The sequence below is a fragment of the Micromys minutus genome (assembly GCF_963924665.1).
Source record: "Micromys minutus genome assembly, chromosome: 15".
Taxonomy (NCBI): domain Eukaryota; kingdom Metazoa; phylum Chordata; class Mammalia; order Rodentia; family Muridae; genus Micromys; species Micromys minutus.
The window spans coordinates 17,555,939-17,582,458 of record NC_137984.1 but is presented as its reverse complement, the minus strand read 5'-3'; the positions used below and the strand labels follow the sequence as shown (position 1 = coordinate 17,582,458).

The following is a 26,520-nucleotide window of genomic DNA, read 5'->3' as shown; positions in this document are numbered from 1 at the left end:
TGGCAAAGTATATTTGCCAACAAGCTAAAACATTCTGAACACATATCTCTCTTAATGAGAAATAAAATCCCCATATTCTTTTAATTATTGTGTGTTTGTAACCTTTAATATTATTTTTACTAATTATTTATAGGACAAAGATGTTTAAGAGATGGAATTAAAATTTGCAACATTTTTTTGGAAATGGGTATAATGTGAGCAAGCATTTGTTTAAGAGCACATATATCTAAAAACATAATTGCAACAAAATTGTACTCATTTCAAAAATGTTTTGCTTCTTTCTTTTCAAATATACTTCTTCTTTAGTCAGGATTTTGAGAAGGAATGAACTGTTCTGGGTCTTCAGATGGGGAGATATTGAAAAGTAATTGACAGTAGCAATTGATTCTGTCAAAACAAACAGCATGTCTATTAAGGTAACCTTGAAGCCAGTAACACAGAGGTCCACAGAAAATAAACAGAACTTGATAGACATGCTCTATATTAGGAGACTGAATCACTGGTGTGAGGAGGAGAAAAAGTGATGTAGCCATAGATCCAAATACAAATGGCAGCCATGCCTGAAAAAGAAAATTAAGATTTTTTTTGATGTAATGGTAAGTTCTTATTACAAAAGGGGTATTATACACATATTACAGAACCAAGAGGAAGTGAATACATACATTTCTTTAAAAGGTTTAAAGTAGGTAGTCCTGGTATTAGCTTATAAAATAAAATAGCCTGCAGATTAAGTATTATTTAAAATTTCAATGTAAAGTTAATTATTTACTTGTAGTGCCTACATGCTTCTACTCTATCCATCACCTTGAGTTTTCATCCACAAAAGCCAGTACTTTACTTTCAAACATTAGCAAAAATGGTTTCTTAGTAGACACCATTACCATAAATAAAGTAAGACATCATAGAACTTTTAATCATTTTGATCTTTTACCGAATTATGAAAACAAACTATATATTTAAACATAGCCAACACTTTCCCCGTCTCCCTCCTTCCTTCTCTCCCTCTCTTCTTTTATCTATTACTTTGCTTCCCTTTCTTAATTTGTAATTAGCATAGTATAGTGGTATATTTGTAGGTATAGTGATGTTTGCTCTTGGAATTTTCATATACATACATAATCCTATTCTGCTCTTATTCGCCCCCCCCACATTCCCTTTCCCTTTTTGTTTAATCATTGACTTCTTGAAAATTGTTCTCACTTAGACTTTCTAATAAATGTTTGATTATCTTCTCTTGTTTTCATAAATATTTCTTTTTGTCATTATCATCTATTCTGATCTCATTTGTATGTTCATTTCCTATATGTGCATATGTATGAACACATATTGAAAAAAATAAATGCAAAGTTTCTGTAAGGCTAAGGACATTGTCAGGGAAACAAAACGGCAGCCAACAGAATGGGAAAAGATTTTTGCCAACCCCACATCAGATAGAGGCCTAATATCCAAGGTATACAAAGAACTCAAAAAGCTAGACACCAGAGAATCAAACAACCCTATTAAAAATGGGGTACAGAGCTAAACAAAAACGTTCTCAGTTGAGGAATATCGAATGGCCGGGAAACATCTGAGGAAGTGCTCGACATCCTTAGCCATCAGGGAAATGCAAATCAAAACAACCCTGAGATACCACCTCACACCAGTCAGATTGGCCAAGATCCAAAACTCAGATGACAGCAGATGCTGGCGAGGCTGCGGAGAAAGAGGAACACTTCTCCACTGTTGGTGGGGTTGCAAGCTAATACAACCACTCTGGAAATCAGTCTGGCGATACCTCAGAAAATTGGATATAGTACTACCTGAAGACCCAGCTATTCCACTTCTTGGCATATACCCCAGAGACACTTCAATACACAACAAAGATATATGCACCACAATGGTCATAGTGGCTCTATTCATAATAGCCAGAAGCTGGAAGGAACCCTGATGTCCTTCAGAAGATGAATAGATACAAAAATTGTGGTACATATACACAATGGAATACTACTCAGCCACCAGAAACAATGACTTAACCAAATTCTTAAGAAAATGGTTGCATCTAGAGAATATCATCCTGAGTGAGATAACCCAGTCACAAAAAAACAGACATAATATGCAGTCACTGATATTGGGATGCTAACCCCAGAGGCTTGGACTGCCCCAGAAACAACTCAGAGACTGTGTGAAGTTCAAGAAAAAAAGAAAACAAAACAAAAACAACAACAACAAAAAAACATTATGCTCAATCCTTACATACCAAGAAAACGTTGACTAATTCTGGGTTACCTCCTGTTTTACATGTATTTTTTGCTCATTGTAACTAGTAAGACCTTAATGCAGAGTATCAAACCTTAAAGAAAAGAAAAAAAAAAAAAAAAAAAAAGCCAAGCACTGAAAAAATGTATTTGTATACATTTATGCAAAAATGTTTAAAATTTTTTCTTTTATCTTTGTTTTTAAAAATTAAAAAGAAAAGTAAAAAAGAATAAATTGAAAATGTCTGTAGATGTGCTATAAATGACATCTATTGTGTTGAGGTATAGAAAAAAATAAATGTGATTTCAAACTTTAAGTCTAGTTATGCATAATAATATTTTTATTGATGTAAGCATGTTCAATTATTCTTTCATTCCTATAATTAAACCAAAATTTCTTGTTGTGTCTTATCCTCTTAATATATTCTCAAATTGAGATGAGAAATATTATATTACAAATGGTTGTGTGTATATTCACTAACAAACCTGTTTAATAACTTTTCTTATTGTTATTATAGAATTATGGTATTATGGTAATGGTGGCTTTGTAGAATTGGTTTTAGCGTTTCTACTTTTTATGGAATTGTTTGAGAAGCATTGATGTCAACTCTAAAGATTGGTAGAAGTCAGCAGCTCCTTAATGGATTCTTTACAATACCAAGAATACCACTGAGGAGTGAAGGCTCTACGAAAGAACTAAGTCAACATCTTGTTGAGTGAGTTGTGAAGCTGTTGTCCTCAATAGGGCCATACTGTGAGTCTGTAGGGAGCAGCAAATAGCCTATGTTGTTTGGGGGTTTCCATGTATCCCCATTCTACAGACAACTTACTTTGATATAACTCATTTCTGGTACTTAAGTTTTATTTGGTGAAAAGAGATGTCCAGTTGGGTCTTTCTTTTCCCCCATTATTTGTTGGTTTAATTTATTTTATGAAGAATCCACTGAATTAATTTTTGCTCAGATCGCCCTTAGTTTTAGCTAACCTCCCCTTTCCCAGATTCTATGTATTCTTACAATTCCTCTGGCTACTTCTTTTTTAGTGTTAGACACACACACACACACACACACACACACACACACACACATACACTACATTTGAAGACTTGCATTGTTACCAAAATTTATATCCTTTTGAGAGAAAAACATAATTCATGGCTATTAGATAGAACGTTCTGAAGATACCTTCATTAATTTTTAGTTTGGATGAACTATATGAAGCTCAGAGCACTATGTGGAAGTCACTCTGCATTACTGTAGCAGGACCTACTTGACAGTTCCTGCTCGTTAGTGTTTAGTGACTTCAAAATGAAATTGAGAATGCCAATCATTTCTGGAATATAGACTCCTGATGATTTGTTTATTTCAATAATTTCCAGTGCTTTACTAATCATTTCCTTGAATTTTGAAATCTTATGCCAGTATCTGAATAGGCACACGAGCTAGTTTTCAACTTCCCTTTGCTCAATATGGTGTCTTTTACTCTTTATTATTTTTTTAATCTGTAGACAATTTTGCTAATGAGATGTGTTTTTAAGTGATGCCAAGCAGCTAGATATTATTTCTCATTTTCCTGTATTTTGGGGATTTGAAGCTGTTTGCATTTGATTTGACATGAGGAATGGCTTAAAACTTAAACTTTTGGTTTATTTTTCTGGTTATCTGGATTATTGTGCTTTTTTTTTTCTCTTCTATTTGCAGGAGGAGTTTACTTGTTAACCATGTTAGCAATGATAGGTTCCTATCTATTTCTTCTTTGTTCATTTATTCCTACCACAAAGCGTATCCTTTCATGATATAGTCATTCTTCGTCTGTTTCATACAGTATTTCTTTAAATATATTTCCCACTGATAGGAGGTTGATGATTTGTCTTGAAATGTCCTTTTTGCCCAATTAGTTTTAAAAGACAGTTTTGGCAGATATATCAAACTTGCTTAGCTGTTATTAACTTTCAAAGAAAACTTGTTTTGTTGTGTATCCCCATCTTTTTTTTCGTAGCAAAATATTTTATTTGGTTTATATTTAAAATGTAATGTAAAAATTATAAGCTGGAATATTCGATGATATGGGAGCAAGGAGAAACCAAGTCAAAGAGTGTCATCCATTTAAAATTAATTTAAAAAACCCAATTAAAAAAGATTCCACCACTCTGTCATTAAATGCATCCATCATATATTAGTTGCCAAGGATTTGGAAGGACTCAGGCTGAAGGCGTGTATGCTAAGTTCAGCTGCTTCAGTGGGAGCTCTCGCCATCCAGCTCGTTAGAAAGCATTCATTTCCCTTCTCCTGTTAATGTCTCTCTTGATATGTCACACAAAGCAAACAGGACAGAAGAGGGTGGCCATGAAGTCATCACAAATAGATCCAGGAATGCCGTATCGGGTGTGGTAGAGAGTCCTCACTGCCCCCGCTGTTCCGCACAAACAACGTTCATTCACTCCAGCTGTCATTTGACATCCAAGACAAGTGAAGCAATCGCACAGGCTTGTCTTCCAGTTGAAATTTTGGGGAGCACAAACAAATCCATATTGAGTCACAATGACTGTTTGTGCCTGAGCCATCTTCAAAGCGAGGTCTCAGAAGACCGGGTTTGGGCAGGACGAGTCCTGTGGTCTGGGGTCCCATCTTTTCTTCTTTTATAATATTTTCTTTTTTTTCTTGTGTCTGTGTACCCTCAGTATTTTCTTTTCTATTTTCAAAAGTTATTTGCATTCAGAGTTTAAAATATAACATCTTACGCTTTCATGGTATTTAGTGTTTTTGATGAGCAATCTGAAATAATTTTGATAATTTGGGATTTTAAAAATCCAGTATTATATATTACAAAAAGATGTGGAATTCCTTGTGTATACCTCTATCATTATTAATATTTGTCTTTTTTCCATTCTTTCCAAGAAGTATATTTCTGGTGCTTCATTGCCTACAGCTTACCAATTTATATATAACTCCAACAAGTATTTTAGTGGAAAAATTTAACTAACACAAAATCATGGTCTGGGATGTATAATTACAAAGTAGAACATGATGATGATTTTATAATTTTTAGCATCTTTCTTAAAGGTTTTAGCATCACATCAATATTCTGGATGGTTAGAACACCTTCATAATAATTTGATTTAAATTTTTGATTTAAAATTTGATGATAATATCCATCTGTAATTTCTCTTGGGCTTTGTAATCAAAGAAACACATGAATGTTTAACACTCAGTGTCATATTCATTACTGGCAGCAAAAGAGTCTCTAAGTAAATAGTTAGATTTTCAGGATGAGATCCTTTCTGAATAGTTCTCTCCCCCCCCCTTGTTTTTAAGATTTATTTCATGTATGTGATTACACTGTTGCTGTCTTCAGACAAACCAGAAGAGGGCATCAGATCCCATTACAGATGGTTGTGAGCCACCATGTGGTTGCTGGAAATTAAATTCAGGACCTTTAAAAGAGTGGTCAGTGTTCTCAACTGCTGAGCCATCTCTCCAGCCCTGGAGTAGAAGTTTTCAATGGAATAGTTAGTGGTCTATAAACTATTTGAATATCTTTGATTTCCAAAATATTCTTGAAGTCAGTGTTGCTTCAACCAATATGTTAGAATTTACTGTTTTCTAGAGAGCAGTTTCCAAAGAATTGTCCATCCAATTTACTTTAGACACCTACATGTTTTCTGTTTCAAAGCTAACTTGGAGACCATCTCATAAATGATTAATATATTTGTAATCATCTTTTGACAGACCAGGATGTCATGGAACATGGATTTGATGTTTTTCCCAACAGTTCTTGTTTTCAATTTATATTTCCTACTAATACATGAAACAAAGGTATATTAAAAAGAAGAATTTAAATGGTTTCTCTTTAGCAGTAATGGGTCAAAACATTCTTTCAACAAAATACTGACATCTGTTGATATAGAAGGTCTTTCATTAGGGACTGGCTCTTGAATGTATTGGAGAGCTTGGCAAGTGGTGGTCTCTTCATCTTTTATCTTAATTCCTTAATCTATTTGTTGCCGCAGAACCAGGTTTCTAAGACTTTCTCTTTGTGGAAACAATTGTGCCAAGACAAATTCTAATATTCCGCGAACATGTTTAGCTTGTGTGTTAGGAACTATCTCTCAGCTTTAGACATGTTGATGCGCAGAAGACTTAATTTTCTTCACTGTGTGTATTTTCTATTTATCTATTTTATATTGTCCGATAACAAAAAAGTTCTTAATATAGGTTATAAGAGGTCTTTATTTAATACTTCTGTTTAGTTATTACCCAGTCTTTCAGTGACTTCATATTGTCAGAAAACTAATGTTTCCAGTGTAAGCATTTATCAGACTGAAATACTCCTATTTATTATGAACTATGACCAATGCTCAGAAAAAATACAGAAAATTATTAAACGGGAGTTTGAGATGCATTCTATAGGTGCCTAAATAATGACTTAATTAATTTTTTTTTCAGATTTTTAAAGTTAAATGGAATCTAATTTGATTTTGATATTTAAAGTTTATATGATAGAATCACAAAATAAAACTCCTATATTGACTTTGAATGATGTATATATGCTTTCTTTTTACTCCGATATAAATTTAGTAAGACTAAAAATATGTACCCATTTGTAAAAGCAACTTTTCTTCACAAGATGTAATTGTTATCACAGAGCCTCATTTATGAATAAGCTCTCCCTTTCTAGCTCTTTTTGAACTCTGGCTAACTAGTTCAACTCAACCACTTTGTTTTAAACACCACATCAAGCTGACTGATTCAGTATGGCTTTGCTAGGCCTCTCATTGAATTGCTCTGCTTGCCCTCAAACTAACTTGGTCAAATTATTCTAATCTTCTGGCTCCTTATTCTATGACTTCTCCCATTTTTTGAATATGTACATCAGTGTCTGAAATATAACAAATATATACAACATAATCAAGATACCATTTGCTTTTGTTATATGATACACTTGAAGAAGAAATGATTATCAGAAAGAAAAATGTGGAATCTTGATTAGACTGATATTTCTCAAAATATAGTCAGTTGATCCACTGTCTATAAAAATCCAAGATGACTGATATCAGTCTACATTCCTGTGGGCTAATGGAGACCGAATGACTCAGAATCCTAGGGGAAAATCCGTGACTATGAATTTTATTAACAATACTCAAGTGGTTATTATGATTACTGTAATATTATGTGGAATTTTTATACTTTAATATTATCTCAGTAACCATGAACTGCCTCTGAGATGATACTTATATATTATATCTAGTGAGTAAAAACTCAAATCTTGATTAACTTTATGGGAATAGCGAGAAGGAAAACAAAGATGATGGAACATCCTGAGATTTATGCTTTATTAATGTGTAACTTACACATTACAAACAAAATATAAATAAAACTCATTTAATATTATTCTTAAAATATTCAATTGAATAAAGTATCAATTAAGAAAATAAGCAAGAAGAGGAAGCTATCTTTACTATGTTATTGGGGAATTATTATTTTGATGTGAGTGGGCTTGTTTGAGCATGGAAGCTACTGCTTCCTCCTTAGTATTGTTATTTCTCTTCAAAAGAAAAATGATGACATTCATCTTCCCTGAAGTGTATCAGGTTTCACAGTTGTACAATAAAAAGGAATCCTTAAATATCTCATATGACAAAAGCTGGAAAGGATGACACAGGGCAGTTGTTTCACATATGGCTAAATATAAAACCATATATTTCACATATAACTAACTGGCTAGAAGAATATTATAGGGTTTGAACAAGGTGACATTCAACACTAGTATTTACATGTTGACTTACCTTATAAGGTCTTGATGGATCAAAGTTCTGGTACCTTAGCTTAAGCAACCCGATCATATTCATCAAATTTAAACTCCATGCTCCTAAACCAACATATTTCATCAAATAGATCATATTTGAAGATATTACTGCAACAGAAGCTAAAATAACACATTGGATGTCAGCTACAACTGGAGAGTGATGGTCATTAAGCATTGAGTAGATTAAAGGAAGTTGTCCTTCTTGACTTGCAGAGTAGAATATTCTTGATGCTGAAACTAATCCACTAGAAACTGTGCCAAATAGGAAACTTGAGATCAACAAAGAAGTTATCCATTGTAGGGAGGGAAAGACTCTGTTCATCCATGTGACAGCAACAGAATCTGCAAAAGTTAAATAAAAATTCAAAATGTCAAAGTTATTTTTTGCTTGACAGAAAATAGAAGAGCATTCTTTATTGGCAAATTCTTTCTAGGAGGAGTCTCTTACTGCTTCAATATGCTGTGTCTTGTATTGTTTTTGTCCAGTAAAACACATTAGAAGTATATATTTGCGAACTGCAAGACAAGTTAGTGGCAGAAAAATGAATTATTGCTTTCCTAATTGTTATGGTGCCTATCTCATATATTAGCAAAACCCCACCTGTTTGTCAGTGATAATTCAGGAAAAAAGGACATTCTATATATGGAGCTCTGACATTGCATGATAGAGATATCCCAGTACAATGATCCAAAACTCAGCTCTCTTACTGTAGAATGAGTTGTAAATTTGTGCAATGCCATGCCTCCCTCAGATAACTCCCTTTAAAGTCCCTGCATTGTAGATATACTTGTAAATACTCTCTGCCAATACTTTCTTATGCATCTATGTCATTTTATAATGATCTATAAGAGAATGAAACTACCCTAAAGAAAAACTGTGTGCCCCTCCCTTTGATTAATATACTATTAAAATCAATGGCCCTCTTGTGGATTGAAATTTATCCAATAATTTCATGGAAGGGAAATCTGGAGCTCTTGTTCCAACCAGAATAGGCATTTACTTCTCAGGAAAGTGTTTTATGTATTTCTGACAACTTATCAGGATAAACGAAGCCCAGACAATGATTACTGAGTGATTAAGGATTCACACTGTTAGTGGGATTGTGGTGACTATACTTTGAATAGCAAATCATAAAAATTGCTGCTCATATTTACTACATTACTGTTCAAATTAACAACATACTAGACTATAATAGTGAGCTACAATATGGAGACTGAGTCTGAGAATTGGCTGTAACTCACTTGTCTGTCCAGTTTTAGATGGATGTAATTGGCAGCCTTACCTAACTTCTTGGCACTAGTTTCTGCATCTAAAAAACTAAGGAACTATTGCTTATTTGGGCAGCTGAATTTATTGTAAAGATGTTGGTGTATTGTGAAGGATGAAGAATCTATGCATAGTGTCTATTCTTTATGTTCTTGATTTGCTTGTTCATATGTATTCTCATCTTTTTCTTTATTCATGTCCACATCTTTTCTTTTCCATAATTTTAGTTTTGGTTGATATATGTACATTTTCTATAATTTAGTTGTTAAAATGTGATTGATTATTTCTAATAGATGATCTATGTAATTGTGTTTTTCTTAGATTCTTTCAAATGTCCAAAACATAAATATTTTATATCATTATAGATATACCAAACATATATATATAAAATAAAATTCACTCCTGTTGGACACAGTTCAATGGTACCATATAAAAATATTAAATCATTGTAGAAAAACTTCAAGAAAATAATAGTCTTGTGACCTCTATATCTTCAAAACACAGAATTGTTCTTGGAATGTGCTTTTTTACTTGTGTGAATCTTCTTAATTTCCAGAGTATAACTTGCCTGATGTGTTGAACAGAGTTGCTATGGCATGGGGCATTAAACTCACTCACATTTTTCACTGAGTACAGAGGGGCATTAATTTCCTATTTAAATTTACTCCATCATACCTGAAAAAATGATCTCCTGGGATGTCAAAACTGTCAAGTATGACACATTAGTCAGTAAGTATAACACAGTCACAGTGATTAGACCATAAATTAATGATTTTGGAATTGTATCAGCTGGCCTTTTTATTTCTCCTAAGAAAAAGAAATAAACACATTAGAAGAAGATACACTGAGGTATGTGAGATTTCCAAAGTCCCATGTCATGGAGACAGTGCTATTAGGTCTTTGATAAGTAAGTATTTTTGTCATTAGGGATTGTCTATTGTCTTTCTTTTACTGAGCCAGAAGTATTGATCTCTTAGATATCCAACACATGTACTTATGTATTCATTGAGTCTAAGGAATGTAAAATAGTATGCGATTATCTTCAACACTTTCTCAATACAAGCATCTAAATATATACACTCTGTTTCAGGTATGTATTGTAGAATAAAATGTTTGACTAGATAATGAGAAAGACATCGTTTTGTTCATTCATAACCACAAATCTTATCTAAAACTTGCACTTTATAAACTTTATATAATAAATTTATAATTGACATTATGTAGTATGGTCTCTGATATCCACTGCTATTTAAGGAGTGTTCCCAAAGATCAGGTTTTTGAAGTGTGGGTTATGTTCACATAGGAGGCCGTTTAGCTGAAAGTGGGAATCATGAGAAGTTGGTAACAATAAAAGGTTTTTGGATATGCAATGCCAAATGTCAATTCAAAATCAAACACATAACAAACTTGAAGTGTTTATCATAGTGCTCAATTGCGTTGGATAATGCATTTTTACTACAATCACGTGTATAAAGGCATATCCCAAGCACACTGCACAGCTCTTGGTTGTCACACTGCAGAGTATCATCAACAAATGTTACTCATCATACCTAAGTTCACACTTTATAGATCTTTCTAAGCTCTGTCTGTACAAGTTTGTACACCCACCAGCAAAAGATGAATGTTGTCCTTGTTGTACATTCTCACCAGCATGTGCTGCACTTGAATCATAGCATTCAGACAAATGTAAGATTGAATCTCCCATGTAATTTTGATTTGCATATCTCTAAGGACTAAGGATGTTAAACACTTCTTTAAATTTTTCTCAGCCAAATGAGTTTTTTTTATTGAGAATTATGTGCTTTTCAATTGTATTATTTTTAATATATGCTTCTTCAGTTCTTTATATATTTTGAATATTACCCTTCAATTGGATGTAAAGTTAGACAAAAACTTTTCCCATTGTGTGGTTACCAGTTTCTCTAAATGCTGGTGCCATTCAACTTACAGAAGCCTTTTAGGTTTATAAGGTCTTATTTATTAATTGTTGATCTTAGGGCCTGTGCTAAATGTGTTCTGTTTAGAAATGCATATTTTTCTAGGAATTTCATAAAGTCATTGTTTCTAATAGCTGAGTAGTACTCCATTGTGTAAATATACCACACTTTTTTTTATTCATTCTTCTACTGATGCATCTAGAGAATATCATCCTGAGTGAGGTAACCCAGTCACAAAAGAGCAGACATGATATCCAGTCACTGATAATTGGATACTAACCCCAGAAAGCTCTGAATACCCCAGAAACAACTCACAGGCCACATAAAGCTCAAGAATAACAAAGGCCAAATAGTGAAAGCCTCAGTCCTTCTTAGGAAAATAAATAAGTGTATAGCACCCTCTCAGAGTGTGGTACATATAGACCTTCAATCATTAATAATCCAAGAGCTAGGAATATACCCTTGTGGCAATTTTTGCTATTCAAAGATGATTATGTTTAATCTATACTCACCAAGAAAACTCTGAGTGTTTCCATGTTACATTCTGTTCTACATGTACTTTATGCTTATGGTAGCTAGTGGGATTTAAGTGCATGCTATCAAACCTCTAAAAGAATTGCCAAAATGCTTTTAAAAATCTGTACATGTATCTCTCTACTTTAAATAATGTTGTAAGAAAAAAAATAGTTTCCAAACCATAAAAAAAAGAAATGCATATTTTTGGCACAGTAGGACACTACCACCTATTACAAGGCACTTTATTAACCATGCCCATTTCTTCTCTATTCATATTAGTTCTAAATTGGAAACATCTGATATTTTCTTCAACAGAAGAATGGGTAGCAATAATGCAGTTAGGTAGCTAAGATCCAGAAGGATAAATATAGTTTGTATTTTATTATATGTTGATATTAACCATTAAGTAAATGATAAGGAAGCTACAGTCTGTTGACCCATAGAGGTTATATGTAGAGGGAGGTACTGGGAGACACATGTATTTCCCTGAGATGGGGGAAATCAAATAGATATTTTCAGTTGACTGGGACCAGAGAGTGGAAGGGAATCAGAAGGTTCAGACAGGAGAGGGAATAGGTGTGGTTGAGGAAGAAATTGTAGAAAGAGACATCTGGAAGGGAGGAACATGAAAACCTAGAGCAGTGGAAACTTAAAAATATATGAAGGTATTTCTAATAAAATCTCAAAATAATGAGTGAGAGGGAGTCTCAACTGATCATCTATGGTTACCAAAAATATCTTCCAGTACTTGGTTACATCCAATTTATGTTGGCTAAAGGTATCCTGTGGAAAGCACCAAATAATCCATATTATTGAAAACTCAATAAGTTGCTCTACACAAATGGACAGCAAAGGCTGACAAAAATACCCACAGAACTCATTGTACATGGAGAGGTTTTGCTGGTGCATATTTAAAATGCCCTCATATAATGGCTTTGATATGAGAAAGGACTTTTCAGTTAATGAAAAGAAAACTGTAAATTCCAACTCTCTCTCTCTCTCTTTCTCTCTCTCTCTCTCTCTCTCTCTCTCACACACACACACACACACACACACACACACACACACACAAATAGCTTACAATTCGTCCTGCATGCAAAAGTTGCCACCAATGAGTGGTGGCACAAAACTTGTGGAAGTAACACACCAATAAGTAATTTGATTGAAAACCTACTCCATTAGATCAAACCTATACCCAACACTGTTTGGCTAACTAAAAACTAGAAATGAGATAGCTCAGGATCCTGGGAGAAGATAAACAACTACTTTTATAAAAACAAAAAAGTAACATTAAATGTCTCATACTGATATTCTCCAAGACATGTAGATTGGTGCCTTATTCATCTATCATCAGAGAGGTTTTCTTTTGCACCAAATGAAAACAAATAGATACCCTCAGCCACACATTACATGCACACAAAGAGACCTTGGCAAACACACCTCTAAGTGAAATGACTTTATCAAATCCCTTCTTTCAGAGTTCAGGGAATTCAATGAAGAAATGACAAAAAGAATATAGGAATTGAAGAGAATACCAGTAGAGCAAGGACTTCGCAATCTACAGAGACTAAAGTAGCAAGCACAGGCTTAGCAAATACCATAGAAAACATTGACAAAACAATCAAAGAAAATACAAAAAAACCCCCCAAAAATCTCCTAAATCAAAACATTCGAGAAATCCAGGACACATGAAAAGACTGAACCTAGAATAATAGATATAGAACAGACTGAAGATTACCAACTCAAAGGGCCAACAAACATCTTCAACAAAATTATAGAAGAAAACTTCCCTAAAGAAAGAGGAGCCCATAAATGTACAAGAAGCCCAAAGAACACCAAACAGATGCTAGATGTAGCCATTAGAAAGTCCCAGATGCTTAGAACCTAAGAGGTTCCCAGGACCCAACAGGGAGGACATTAGCCAAAATACCCAACAAGGGGAGACAGAACCTGTAGAATCCATATCCAGGAGATAGGCATGTCCCCCAGATGAAAGATGGGGCCACCCACCCACTTAAAAATATTAATTCAGAATTCCTCCTGTCAAAAGAAAGCGTGGGGTGGTGGTGGTAGTGGAACAGAAACTGAAGGAAATGCCATCCAGAGACTGCCCTATCTAGGAATCTTTCTCAACTGCAGACACCAAACCCAGACACTATTGCTGGTTCTGAGAAGTGCTTACTGTCAGGAACCTGGTTTAGCTGTCCCCTAAGAGGCTCTGTCAGAGCCTGACCAATACATATGTGGATGTATACAGCCAAACATTGGACTGATGTAGGGGCCCCAATGTAGTAGTTAGGGCAAGGACTAAGGGACCCGAAGGGGTCTACATGGTGGGACACATGGCTTTAGCTGAATATGTAGTTGAGGAATACCTTATGTGGCATCACTAAAAAGGAGCCCATTTATCTTGTGGAGGCTTGATGACTCATGCTAGGAGAATGCTAAGGTGCTTAGGCAGGAGTGGGTGGGCAGGTAAGGGAGTACCCTCATAGAGGCAGGGGGAAACTGGGAAGGGGAATAACATTTGAAATGTCCATAAATAAAATAATCAATAAAAACCAAAAAAATAAAATAAAAATAGTTCTTGTGAAAGAAAAATAAAAGAATAAAAAGGGGAAAAAAGAGGAAATGTGGATGCTGCCCCTGAAAAGTCCATTACATGCCAGTGAATGCTGGCAGAGTGAATGACGCATGAGTTCTTAGCGGTGGCTTGGAGCGCGACCCTCATGGCGTGTGCTAGCTCAGCACTTAGAGTGGAATCTGCAGAGTGAAACTGAGGGAGTTGATAAAAGGTTAAGACATGATTTTAATATTTACTGCAACATTTTTGCTTCCTATAGACACATACAAGCTGAAACATTAGCAACTTTATGTAATAAAATCTGCATTCTCAGGAGATTGAGAAGACCTTACAAAGAGTTACCAGCTGAAGCCACCTTTCCACAAGAAAGAGAAAATAAGATGAAAACAATTGAGGAAGACAAGATAAATCATGAAAAAAAAATTAAGAAAATAAAAGAACCAAATAAATCTGTGGTCATGAGAAGACCAAATTTATAAATTATGGCCACAAAAGAACTCCAGAAAAAATATTTTCAATGCAATTATCACAGAAAATTTCCCAAAATCTAGGGAAAAAGATGAGACTCCAAGTGCAAATGGTTTATAGCACACCAAATAGAAAGTGCTGTAAAAATTTCTTATGACATTTTATAATTAAGACACTAAGTATATGGAACGAAGAAAATATATTGAGAGCTAGAAGAAACTTCAAGTCATCTATTAAAAAAAATCCTACCCCATCAGAATGACAGCTGATTTGCCCCCAAAACTGAAAAAGTTCAAAGGAAGACCATTTTTTTCCTACCCAGACTATGATATCCAGCACAACTATCTGTCATAGTCAAGAAAGAAAAATATGAAAACATGCTAAAAGAATTTATGGTTAGTACTTTTACAATCACTGCAAGGCCTTCTAGAAATAAACCTAACCAAGGAGGGAAAACATCTGTACATACAAAACATTAGATAACTGAAGAAACAAATTAATAAGAAAGACACAAGGATATAGAAAAACAATTTCAACACAAATCTCAGAGAAATTATATAAAAATTAAAGTTTATATTGAGAAATAAATAACCAACATAGACAAAGTAATCTCAAAAAATGAGAACATTGTGGATAGTGTCAGCAATTCTCATTTCATGTTATTCTACAGAACCACAGTGATAAAAAGAGCATGGCACTGCCAAACCCCCACCAAACCCCAAACAACTAACAAACAGACACTAGATGTAGTTACAAGGGAAATAGAATTAAGAATCCAGGTATAAGGTTACACCTCTACAGATACATGATTTTTGGCAAAGAAGGAAAAAGAAATCTTACATTCAATTAAATGTAGCAAATTTAAGAAATGGTTTTAAAAAAAGAAAATATTTTGGAAATCTATATGTAGAAGAATTAAATTAGATCCCCGTCTTTTACGGTACACAAAGCTGAAGTCTAAATGAATCAAGAAGTTCCACATGAGACTTGGTATTCTGACTATGTTGGATGACAAAGGGTTATAATTTATCTGGTAGACAAGGGTAAAGAATATAACAGAACTCTGGCAGTAGACGTATCCAGCCCTATAATAGATGAATAGGACCTTGTGAAATTAAAAAAAAAAAAAAAACCCAAACATCAAACAAAGAAAAGCATTTGCACAGCAGAGAAAACCATCAAAACAATAAAAATGAAGCCTACAAAATTGAAAAAACTTAATTAGTTTTCATGTCTGACAGAGAAGTGGTGTTTAGAGTATACCTAAAAACTACCTAAAAACTTAAAATGTTAGAATAGAGTAACAGAAAAGGAAGTTTGAAACCATGATGAAGGGTGGGAGGGTAAGGTAGATGAGGGAATATTGGAAGGGAGAAATAACACTAAAGACCTCTAAAAAGGGTTATACAAACAGCTGTGAGTGTAGAAGCTTCCTAATATAGCAATTTATTCACACACACACACACACACACACACAAACACACACACACAAACACAATCACACATGGAGGGTTAAAATACTCTTGCACTATTATTAAATGACAATAAAAGAACTAGACAGGACAAACAAAAAATTCCAGTGCCAGTAATGCTTTGAAGTTTTATTTCAGGAGCTGTCAATTAACAATTTTCTGTAGCTTTCTCCACCTCGCACACCTGAAAAATCTTACTACCTATTGCCAAAGCTATAATTCAAGATACCACACACTTGAATCACAAAACATGAAGACATAAAGCAAGTTTCAAGGCTAGTGTTTATGATTCTGGAAGGATCTATGACAGGCTATCAGAAAGAACAAAAGTAATTATCAGTTTTACCATGCTGTGCCATCTGTAAGCAACTACAACAACTGCCCTGACAAGTATTCCCACTGGGACAGTAGCACCACAAACATCATAAATGTAACTTACTACATTTTGCTGATTGAAATACCTGTCTTAAAGGTGAAACTTATTCCTGGCATCAATGTTTAGCTAAGAACCTATAACTATAGAAGTAATAGGCCCTAAGGGGAACTTGCTACCATTATTTTGCTGAATGGATGTTCGAAGATCCTACTCTATTATGTCTGGATAGCTCTCTGCATTTGGTACAAAAGGAAGGTCTCCCTTTCCCAGCATGGCTTCTACTTCTCTACCATGTCCATACTCCACCTGAGGCAAAAGTACGCTTTCAACTTCCTGGACTATCTCTCCATGCTAATGAGATATCCCTAGTACCTTAAGCTCCAGTCAAAGAAATATCACCCTAAGAACCTCTTTCGGCTTTCTAACATTTATATTATATTATAGTTCTTGTTCATCTCAATAAAGAACACAATCTATGTTATTGACTATGATCTAAGAGAGCTGTTTTCTAAAGGAGCTGTCACAATGAAAAGCTGTAACCCTAAAAATCTTTGGAGGAGACCTCCCTTGAATCCCAATCCAGGCAATTGTTGCCTAACCAGGGTCCTGTTGACCTACCTGTTCCAGGCTTCATTTTTTTTCTCAATTAGTGTACACTGGTGAACAGACACACCAAAAGAAGAAATGGACCTCAGAACTTGGCTTAGATCCAGACTTCCCCACCTGGTGCATACCCACCCAGTGTATACTGGGCTAGATACAGACTGAGGAACTTGGCTGTGTTCCATCCTTCTCTGCTTGCTGTTCACAAATGCCTGAACACTCCAAGAGAAGAATAAAAAGATTGGAACCACAAATGGGTATATTATTAAAGCAATACCCAATACTTATTGTTACATGTAGCTTAACATATCTCTCAACACCATCAAGGAAGCTCCGTTTTCCTCAGAAAATGGCCATTAATACAGAGATTTACAATTGATCAAGGTGTAGCGAATAAAAGACTTTGGAATGTCAAGTGCTCAATGGATAATTGTATCATGCCCCTCCTGCTAAAGATCGGGGACCATTGTAGACTATGGGTTTGAGAGATTGTAAGAGACAAGGGCAGTGGATGACTACAAGAACTCTGTGTTTTTCTAAAACAGCAAAGCAGTTGCACATATGAACTCATAAACATGTGACAGCATGCACAATAGTTGTGCAAGTTCAAGACAGACAAATTCTAGCATGAAGAAAGGTTAGCATAAAAATTTATCCCCAGTATAGGAGCTATGGAGGTTTATAGCTTTAAGAGGGAGTTTTCATTAAGGGTATAACCCCTGGTAGGTTAACTACAATACACTGGAAGGCCACATATCTAGAAATAGATGGAATAAAAAGTTGGACTTGATGAATTAAAAAAAAAAAGAGGACACAGTGTTGAGTTGTTTGGGATCTAGGAGAGAATTGTGAGAGGCAGGATCAATGTTTTCTAAACAAATTGTATGAAGGTCTTGAAAAAATAACAACATAACAAACAAAGGAAGGGAAAAAATACATAAATGCCATGAAAGCAATGACCCATTTGCTTTAGTCACAGCAGCCAGGAAATGGAAACAGCTCGACATCTATAAACTTAAACAGATAATTAAAACATGTTACTTGGACAATGAAATTATATTCAGCTGAAGATAAAATTAATTTAAAAATTTCAGATAGACAATCATTCTGAGTGAGGTAACTGAGAACCAGAAAAATACCTCATGTTCTGTCTCACATACATATCTTAGGTATGGCTATCTGAACTGAAGTACCCATAGAAGTCAGGAAAGTGATGGGAGCTAAGAGAGGAGTAGAACTTCAAGGCAATGGGAAAAGTAGTTGTGTGGAAGGAAATTGAAAATAATAGAGGAGGGAAGGAGACAGAATAAATGACCTACAGTAAAGGTCTTTGGGGGGTATATTTAACATATTCACATGTTTAAAAAGTGTCTTAGTGGAGTTACCTTCCTCAGGAGAATAATGCCATTCCTATATGTAATAGACTACCGACCAAAATGTTTTGTTACAGGTGCAGAATGGTTTCTTTAACGTTCTTAACCAAGGAGTTCTAAAATTCTCAAACAATACAGGGCAATGTTACTCTTGGTTACCCTCTGGTACTTGGTGGTAAGATCCTATTGGTGAAGACAGGATAGACTTGAGTCATGGCGAAATTAAGCTAGTATTGACTGGAAAGCTTTTTTCTTACTGACTATGCTTTCTATAGTGCAGAAGATACTACACATGCTGCACCAGAGAACAAAAATAAGCATTAAACTTAGCTAGCTGTGAACTCTGCATCTGTGTCTGCATGCGCAAGCTCTATGTAATATGCAAGCAGCATGGACGTGTGAAGGTCTCAGGCAGTACGGCCTCTAAATGAAGAGCTATTAATGATTAATGGTTTCTAGAGGAAGAAGAGTCATATGGATTGGATAGGCTTCCAGTGTTCTAGTACAGTACCATATACATACACTATAGTGGACTCAATGGGTATTAAAATGGATTGCATGAAGCTAGGAAGGCAAAAAGTTTGTTAGGATATGGAAGGAGTTAGAGAGAGTTGGAATAGACTTGATCAAAACATATATATTCGTGTATGAATTATGCATGAATTATATAAATTATAGTTTCTAATGAAAAAAGACCACAATTACATAAATTCATTGACCAATTCAATTGTACCCTTAAAATGGGTTTAAACACTAATAGACTTCACAATGGTCTATAAATCATACAATCCAAACATCCATTAGAATCTTACTCCACTAAGAAAATTTTCCACAGATTTTTGGATGAGGTAGGAATACTGTCTTTACCATAACTTGAAGACTGATCTACAGCAATAAGACAAAAGAAATAAATAAAGAAAATATAGGTAGACAAGACAAAGGTCAAATTTGAAGATAGCACCAGAAGATGAAAAAAATGCTTGTAGATTGAAGATATAAATATTAAACAAATAATACTGGAAAGATGGATATGCTATGTAGTAAAGTACAAGTCAGTCCATATTTCACTCTGTATGATAATCAATGCAAAATATATCAAAGACATTAATATGAGACCTGTTTTAATTAATGTTCCATTGCTGTGAGGAGACACCATGACCATGGTAAATCTTATACAGGGAAGTATTTAATTTGGACTTGCTTAGAGTTTTAAAGTTTAGTTCCTTATCAGCATGGCAGGAAGCATTACATCAGGCAGGCAGAGGAAGCTGAGAGTTCTACATTTAGGTCTTCATGTAGCAGGAAGAAGAAAAGTAGCTTAAAGTTCTACATCTGGATCAGCAGGCAGCAGGAAGAGAGACATTGAGCCTGTTTTGAGGTTTTTAAACCTCAAAGCCTAGTGACACAGTTCTTCCAACAAGGCCCCACCTATTACAAGAAGGCCACACCTCCTAATCTCTGGGAAGTTGGTCCACTCCCTAATGACCAAGCATTTAAATAAATGAGCCTATGAGGGCCATTTTTATTCAATCCATCAAAAGACCCTAAATGAAGTGTTAGAGAAAAGCATATCTACAACCCTTCAAGATAGAGATATAGATAAAAACTCTGAAAAGAACCCTGGTAGTACAGTAAATAATATCAAGAACTGACAAATCATTCCTAGGCAAATGGATGGAACTATAGACTATCATCCTGAGTGAGGTAACCTAGTCACCAAACAACAGACATAATGTGCAGTCACTGATAATTGGATACTAGTCCCAGAAAGCTCTGAATACCCAAGAAACAACTCACAGACCATATGAAGTTGAAAAAAAGGAAGGCCAAAATGTGAAAGCCTCAGTCCTTCTTAGTAAAAAGTGTGTAGCACCCTCCCAGAGTGTGGTACATGTTGTCTCTAAATCATTAATAATTCAAGAGCTAAGAATGAAGCCTGTGGCAGTCCTTGGTATTTAAAAATCATTATGTTTAATCATTACACATGAAGAAAACCTTGACTATTTTTATGTTACATTTCATCTTATATGTACTTTATGCTCATTGTAACTAGTAAGTTTTAAATGCATACTATCAAACCTTAAAAAAAAAAACCAAGTACTGACAAAGATATATTTATATGGTTTTATGAAAAAATGCTTTTAAAATCTGTACATTTATCTCTGTTTTAAAAATTAAAGTTGCTTAATTAAAATAAAAAGAATTGACAAATCTGAGTATCCAAAAAGTTTACGTATTGCAAATGGAATTATCACAAATGTGCAGAGAAGGCACATGAACGGAACAAAATTTCAGCAAGTATATACCCCATAAAGTGTTAGAACCTAAGATATAGAAAGAACAGCAACAATTGAGCATCCAAACTCCAAACCTAATAATAAACAGGCTAATAAACCATAGAAGATGTCCTCGAAAAAAATGCAATAAAAGCTTACATATATTTAGTTCTCTGAAAAATATAAATCAAAAGTATTTTGAGATTTTTACCTCATACCAGCAAGAATGAGTATCACCAAGAAAACAAATAACCACATGATAATTTCCATTCATATGTTAAGGGAATTTGTTATTTTTACATACTGGCTACTCCTAATAGGGTGGCTACAAACACTGTAGAGAAGCACCATGAAATAGGATCTCCTATCCTTTGGACATATATTGACAAATGAAAAAGATGGGTCATATAATAGGTTTAATTTTAGGTCTTGGTAGATTCTTCATACTGTTTTCTATGTGTAATCAAATTTGCATATCCATCAAGGTGAGCTATAGGTCAGCTTTCTACACAACCTCACCAGAATCTTTTTGTCAGTTGTTTTGCTAAAGTTACATATTTTCACTGGGGTGAGATAAAACTTTAAAGTTTTAAAATTTGCATTTCCTGAATTGCTAATGATTATAAAGATTTTTGAGGCATTTATTAGCCATTCTTATTTCTTTTATTAAAAACTCTCCTTTTAGATTTTCAGCTTATTTTTTAATTAGATTCTCTGTATTTACATTTGAGATGTTATCCCTTTACCCCATCCTGCTCCCATCTCCCCTCCCCCTTCAGTTGCCTTCACAAAGGTCCACTCCCTTCTGATCCCCCTCTCTACCCCATTTCCTTGTCATTCTCCTGCACTGGGACAATGTGCCCTCCCTGGAACAAAAGCCTCTTCTCACATTGATGCCAGACACTGCTATCTTCTGCTACATATGCAACTGGATGAATAGGTCTCTCAAAGTGTGCACAGAGGTTGATATTTTACTTCATGGGAGTTTTGGAGGGTTTGGATGGTTGATAACATTGTTATCTTCCTATGAGGTTGCAACCCCTTTCAGCACCTTAGGTCTTTTCTTTAGCAACCTCATTGGGATCCCCGAGTTCTGTCGGATGGTGAGCTGCAAGCATGCTCAGCTGTATTTATATGACTCTAGCATAGTACCTGAGGGGCATCTCTGTTTGGTTCCTTCTAGTAAGTACTTTTTAGGACAAGCTATAGTGCTTGGATTTGGTGATTGCATATGTGGTGGATCCCCAGGTGAGGTGGCTTACACAATGGAGTACTACTCAGCTGTTAGAAGCAATGACTTCATGAAATTCCTAGGGAAATGGATGGAACTGGAGACTATTATCCTGTGAGGTAACTCAGCTTATTTTTAAGTAGGTACTTTATGTCCTTGACTTTGCTGCTTGAATCCTTTGTATATTGTGGATATCAATCCTCTGTCAGATGTATATTAGCAAAATTTCTCTCCCATTCTGTGGGTTTCTTCCAAACTTGCTCGATTGTTTCTTTAGCTGTACAGAAACTGTTTTAGTTTTATGGGGTTCCAGCTGTTTGTTGTGGTCATCAAGTCCTCGACAAGTGGAGTCTCTTTAAAAAGGGTTTTTCTTCACCTGTATATTTTAGATTACAGCCTAAATTGTCTACTAGAAGTTTTATATTTAGATTTTCAAATTGAGGTATTTACTCCACTTGGATTTCCCTCTTGTGCAGGGTGATAAATACAGCTCTAATTTCATTCCATTTTTAAGTGCCCTTCAGTAGATGAATGGATAATGAAAATACAGTAGTCTAAACAGTGGTATACTATTCATCAGTAAGTAAAAGCAAAATCACAAAAATTTCAGGTAAATCAATGAATCTAGAAAAGATTCTATCAAATGAGGTAACACACATCTCAAAAGAGAAGCATCACTTCATGTTATCCCTCACCTGTGTTTCCTAGATCCAGAAACAAGGAAAGTATAAAGGGACCACACTGGGAAGGAGGGAGAGAGGGGAACAGGATGATATAGGAAATAGCAAACACAATAACTCAATAACCTAATGGAGAGAACATAAGGAGGTCAATACAGAGGCATAGGAGGGAAACATAACACCAACGTAGTTTGACAAAGCTTTAAGGCATCATATTACTCTATATATTTTCTAAAAATACATGTAATAGATATGTATTAGATATATTTATCTAAAATATATGTAATAGATATATATTAGATATATTTTAGAAGAAATTAAGCCAGCTGGGCTGACAATACTTCCCACAGGAAACAGACTACAAAAATTCCTAGCACCATACATGGTAACCACCTTTGAAGGGTAAGTCAGAGTAATGCCATTGATCCCCAAATCAATATAGGTTATTGATATAGTCTTTCACTGTCTCTCAGAGGTTGACTGTGGGCTCTTACTGCTGAAAAAGATATTACAAGGTACATACTTAAAACACATATATCAGACAATTCAAGATGGGTCTGATGCAGAAACCTTTTTCCTGCAGTCTAGGTTCCATGATTCCAGAAAACACTGCGCAACAAACCAAAGAAACAGGAAATGAAACACCCTAATCACATTCAACATCTATTTAATATGCCAACACCCACTATAAGTGATACTTACAGTTATGTCAATGGCAACAAATAATTTACACACAATTGGACTTAAGGCCCACTCAATAGGAAAGAAGCCATGCTTGGCAGTTGAAACATAGCCTTATTTCTTGGGCCAGTGAGTTACAAAGACAAACAGGTTACGGGGTGGTAACTCTAATGCTTACATCTAAATTATAGCTCCTACATCTGTAGCTTGGGCAACATGAAGAAAGAGGGAATGCGAGATTGTAGAAATTAGAATACCAGTAAATGTGCTTTGAAACATTTCCTCTTAGAAATTACTGAATAAATAATACTGGAACAATTATAGTCTCCATGACTATGTTAAGGTGAGATTGGTAAACTTCTCAGGATCTCCCTCTAGGCAAAGAACTATAAGCAACCAATGACTGGAGAAGGAGAATTACTTTCTCAGTAATGAGCCAACTTCATGGTTGTCTAATACATAATGGTTATCCTTGAACCCATATACATATAAACAATAGAAACAAATTCAGCAGCTTGTATTTATATGTGTGTTTGTATAGAAAAATAATAAAGAAAAAGGCTATTAACTTCGAGAGTTTGAGAAGATATTTGAGAGATTTGGGAGAGCATATCTGGGGGGGATAGTAGATAAAATTGAGATGATTCTACTTCAATTAAAATATAAAAACAAAATTATACATATATGCTTCTGTAGGATGTAAAACTTAAAGCATATTCATGAGACAATTGGAAGCATGCTGAGGAAGGGGAATGAAAAAGATAGAAGAATCCATGTGATAAGCAAATAGAAGTCAGCTATTAGGAAAAAGGTGAAACAGCCAAAGTTGGCAGACAGAATAAAAGAAAGCTAGTGGGGAGACAACCAAATTGATGTCAGAGTATAATGACACTTCTGCTGCCCAGTTTTAGGGCAACTTGATAAAAGCTAGTCAGTCTAGAAAAATGAACCTTAACTAAGAAATTACTCCCTGTGGTACAATGCCTTGATTAATAATTGATTTGAGAGGGCACAGATCATTCTGTGTTATGCCATCACTGTGCTGGTAGCCTTGGATTCTGTAAGAAAAGCACACCAAACTAGGAAACTAGAGTTCTTTTATGGTCTCTGCATATCAGTTTTGTCTCCAGGTTCCTTCCCTGTCTTCCCTGGATGAATGACTTTAAACTGTAAGATGAAATAAACCCTTTACTGCTCAACTTGCATTTTGGTCATGGCTGTTCTATCTCAACAATACAAAAATACTAATTAAGACAGATAGATATTAATATGCCACAGTGAAACTCATTCCTCTATACATTAAACACTTTTGTATGTTTGGTTGTTGTCTCTTGGAAGCTTGATCTTTTCTGAAAGGAAATTCAGGTTGAGTGGCCGTGGGGAGAAGGAGAGATGGGGAAGGGATAGGAGGAGTGCAGGGAGGGGAAAATGTGATCAGGACAAGAGGATCTTTGGTCAATAAGGAAAGAAAGAGAAATAAAAATGAACATAATACATAATGAATTTCTTTCATTAAATCATTTAGATATTGTAGGGAGATTGGTTTGCAGAAATTACCAAGTCCTCTTGTTACCATGACATCAGCATGAGAAATGTTGCTCCATAGAGAACGATGCTGAAGTTTCAAACATGTTCATTATACCACTTTCTCTAGTAAGAAGATGTCAGAGACACTTGAAGTGCTCGGTAGTGAAAAGTATCAGTTAAATATTAGGTAAGTGTATAACAACATGAAGTCCCAAAAGATATATGGTGGAATAAAATTTATCTGTTATTTTACTATTCCTAGTGATACACACACACACGCACACACACACACACACACACACACACACACACACACACATCTCTCACAATTTAGTTTTCAATGTAATTACACTAAGAGTAATGGTGGCCCACAACAAGCATGATAGTGGGTATTTCTGGGAAGAAAACAAAGTTTCCAAGTTGAGGTGAAGTATGTACAAATCTGAGACAATTGATAGCTTTATAAATATAATTTTACTAATATGGTCCCAATATAATTACTAAATTCAAGATGATGGGATTACATGAAATAAAATTGAGAATATAACATAATCTCAATTATCTTTTGAAAATTCTTAGCATCCCTGAGTTTCATACAAAAAACATGACTTGAAAAAAGGTAAAGTTTATATCATCTACGTATATGAATATACATGGGTGTTTTAATTATAACAGCATTATAGAGAAGATTGACATGTGCTACAAAACATGATACAATCATATTGGCTTTTCCCCCGAGCTCTATGCTGATTTCATAAATAGATTTGCCTGCTATTAATACACCCTTCTGTGTAATGCCAGATAGTTTTAAGAATGGATTTACCTGCTATGGTGACGAGGACTGATGATCCTAGATATGTGTAGTACACTTGGAGAATGGCATCTACAATCTGTGTGCCATTAGGAAGTTCGGCGTCCAAAGCACTCTCAAATCTGGACACATTCTCCTTTTTGCCAATCGCCAGCAGCACAATCCCAGTTATAGAAATGAGACAAAGAGTACCTATCTTTATGAGACTGCTGAAAGTATTAAACCAAGCCACTGCTTTTATCCCTCGAGCACCGAGAATTCCAAATGACCACAAAATAGCTAAAGCCAGACATTTCTTTGGTAGCTCCGGAGCTGGGCACTGAGAATAGAAATTCTGAATTAGAGAACTAGCTACTAGCAAACACTGAGCACCAATGCCCAGAAAATAAGTAAAAAGTTTAATCCAGATACTGAGAAAAGCAACACATGGTCCAAGAGTTCTTCTGAGGAAGTAATAAGATGCTCCACTCACAGGATAGATGGCTGCCACCTCTGCAAGACAGAGGGCATTCATTGTGCACACCAGGCCACAGCCTACCCAAATGCCTAAGAAGACAGGGATGTTCTGTGATGAGTATTTTAATGCTCCTTTAGGAGTAACAAAAATCCCTGGGCCTATGGTGGCACTATACAAGAACATGTTTACATAGAAGAATCCTAGTGCTCTCAAGAGTTGCAT

The 26,520-nt window shown here is 35.1% G+C and overlaps 2 protein-coding genes across 2 annotated transcripts; both read right to left on the bottom strand.

The window, feature by feature from the left end:
* Positions 1-302: 302 nt before the first annotated feature.
* On the bottom strand, positions 303-26,520 carry LOC308430299 (solute carrier family 7 member 12-like; the record flags this gene model as incomplete). Its single annotated transcript, XM_080929450.1, has 4 exons — positions 303-560; positions 8,020-8,381; positions 9,982-10,113; positions 25,854-26,520. The coding sequence occupies 4 exons, from the start codon at positions 26,518-26,520 to the stop codon at positions 303-305; spliced, it is 1,419 nt and encodes a 472-aa protein (XP_080785576.1).
* On the bottom strand, positions 4,546-4,797 carry LOC308430074 (placenta-specific gene 8 protein-like; the record flags this gene model as incomplete). The annotated part of the gene is made up of 1 exon (XM_080929179.1): positions 4,546-4,797. One exon carries the CDS (start codon positions 4,795-4,797, stop codon positions 4,546-4,548), a length of 252 nt encoding a protein of 83 aa, XP_080785305.1.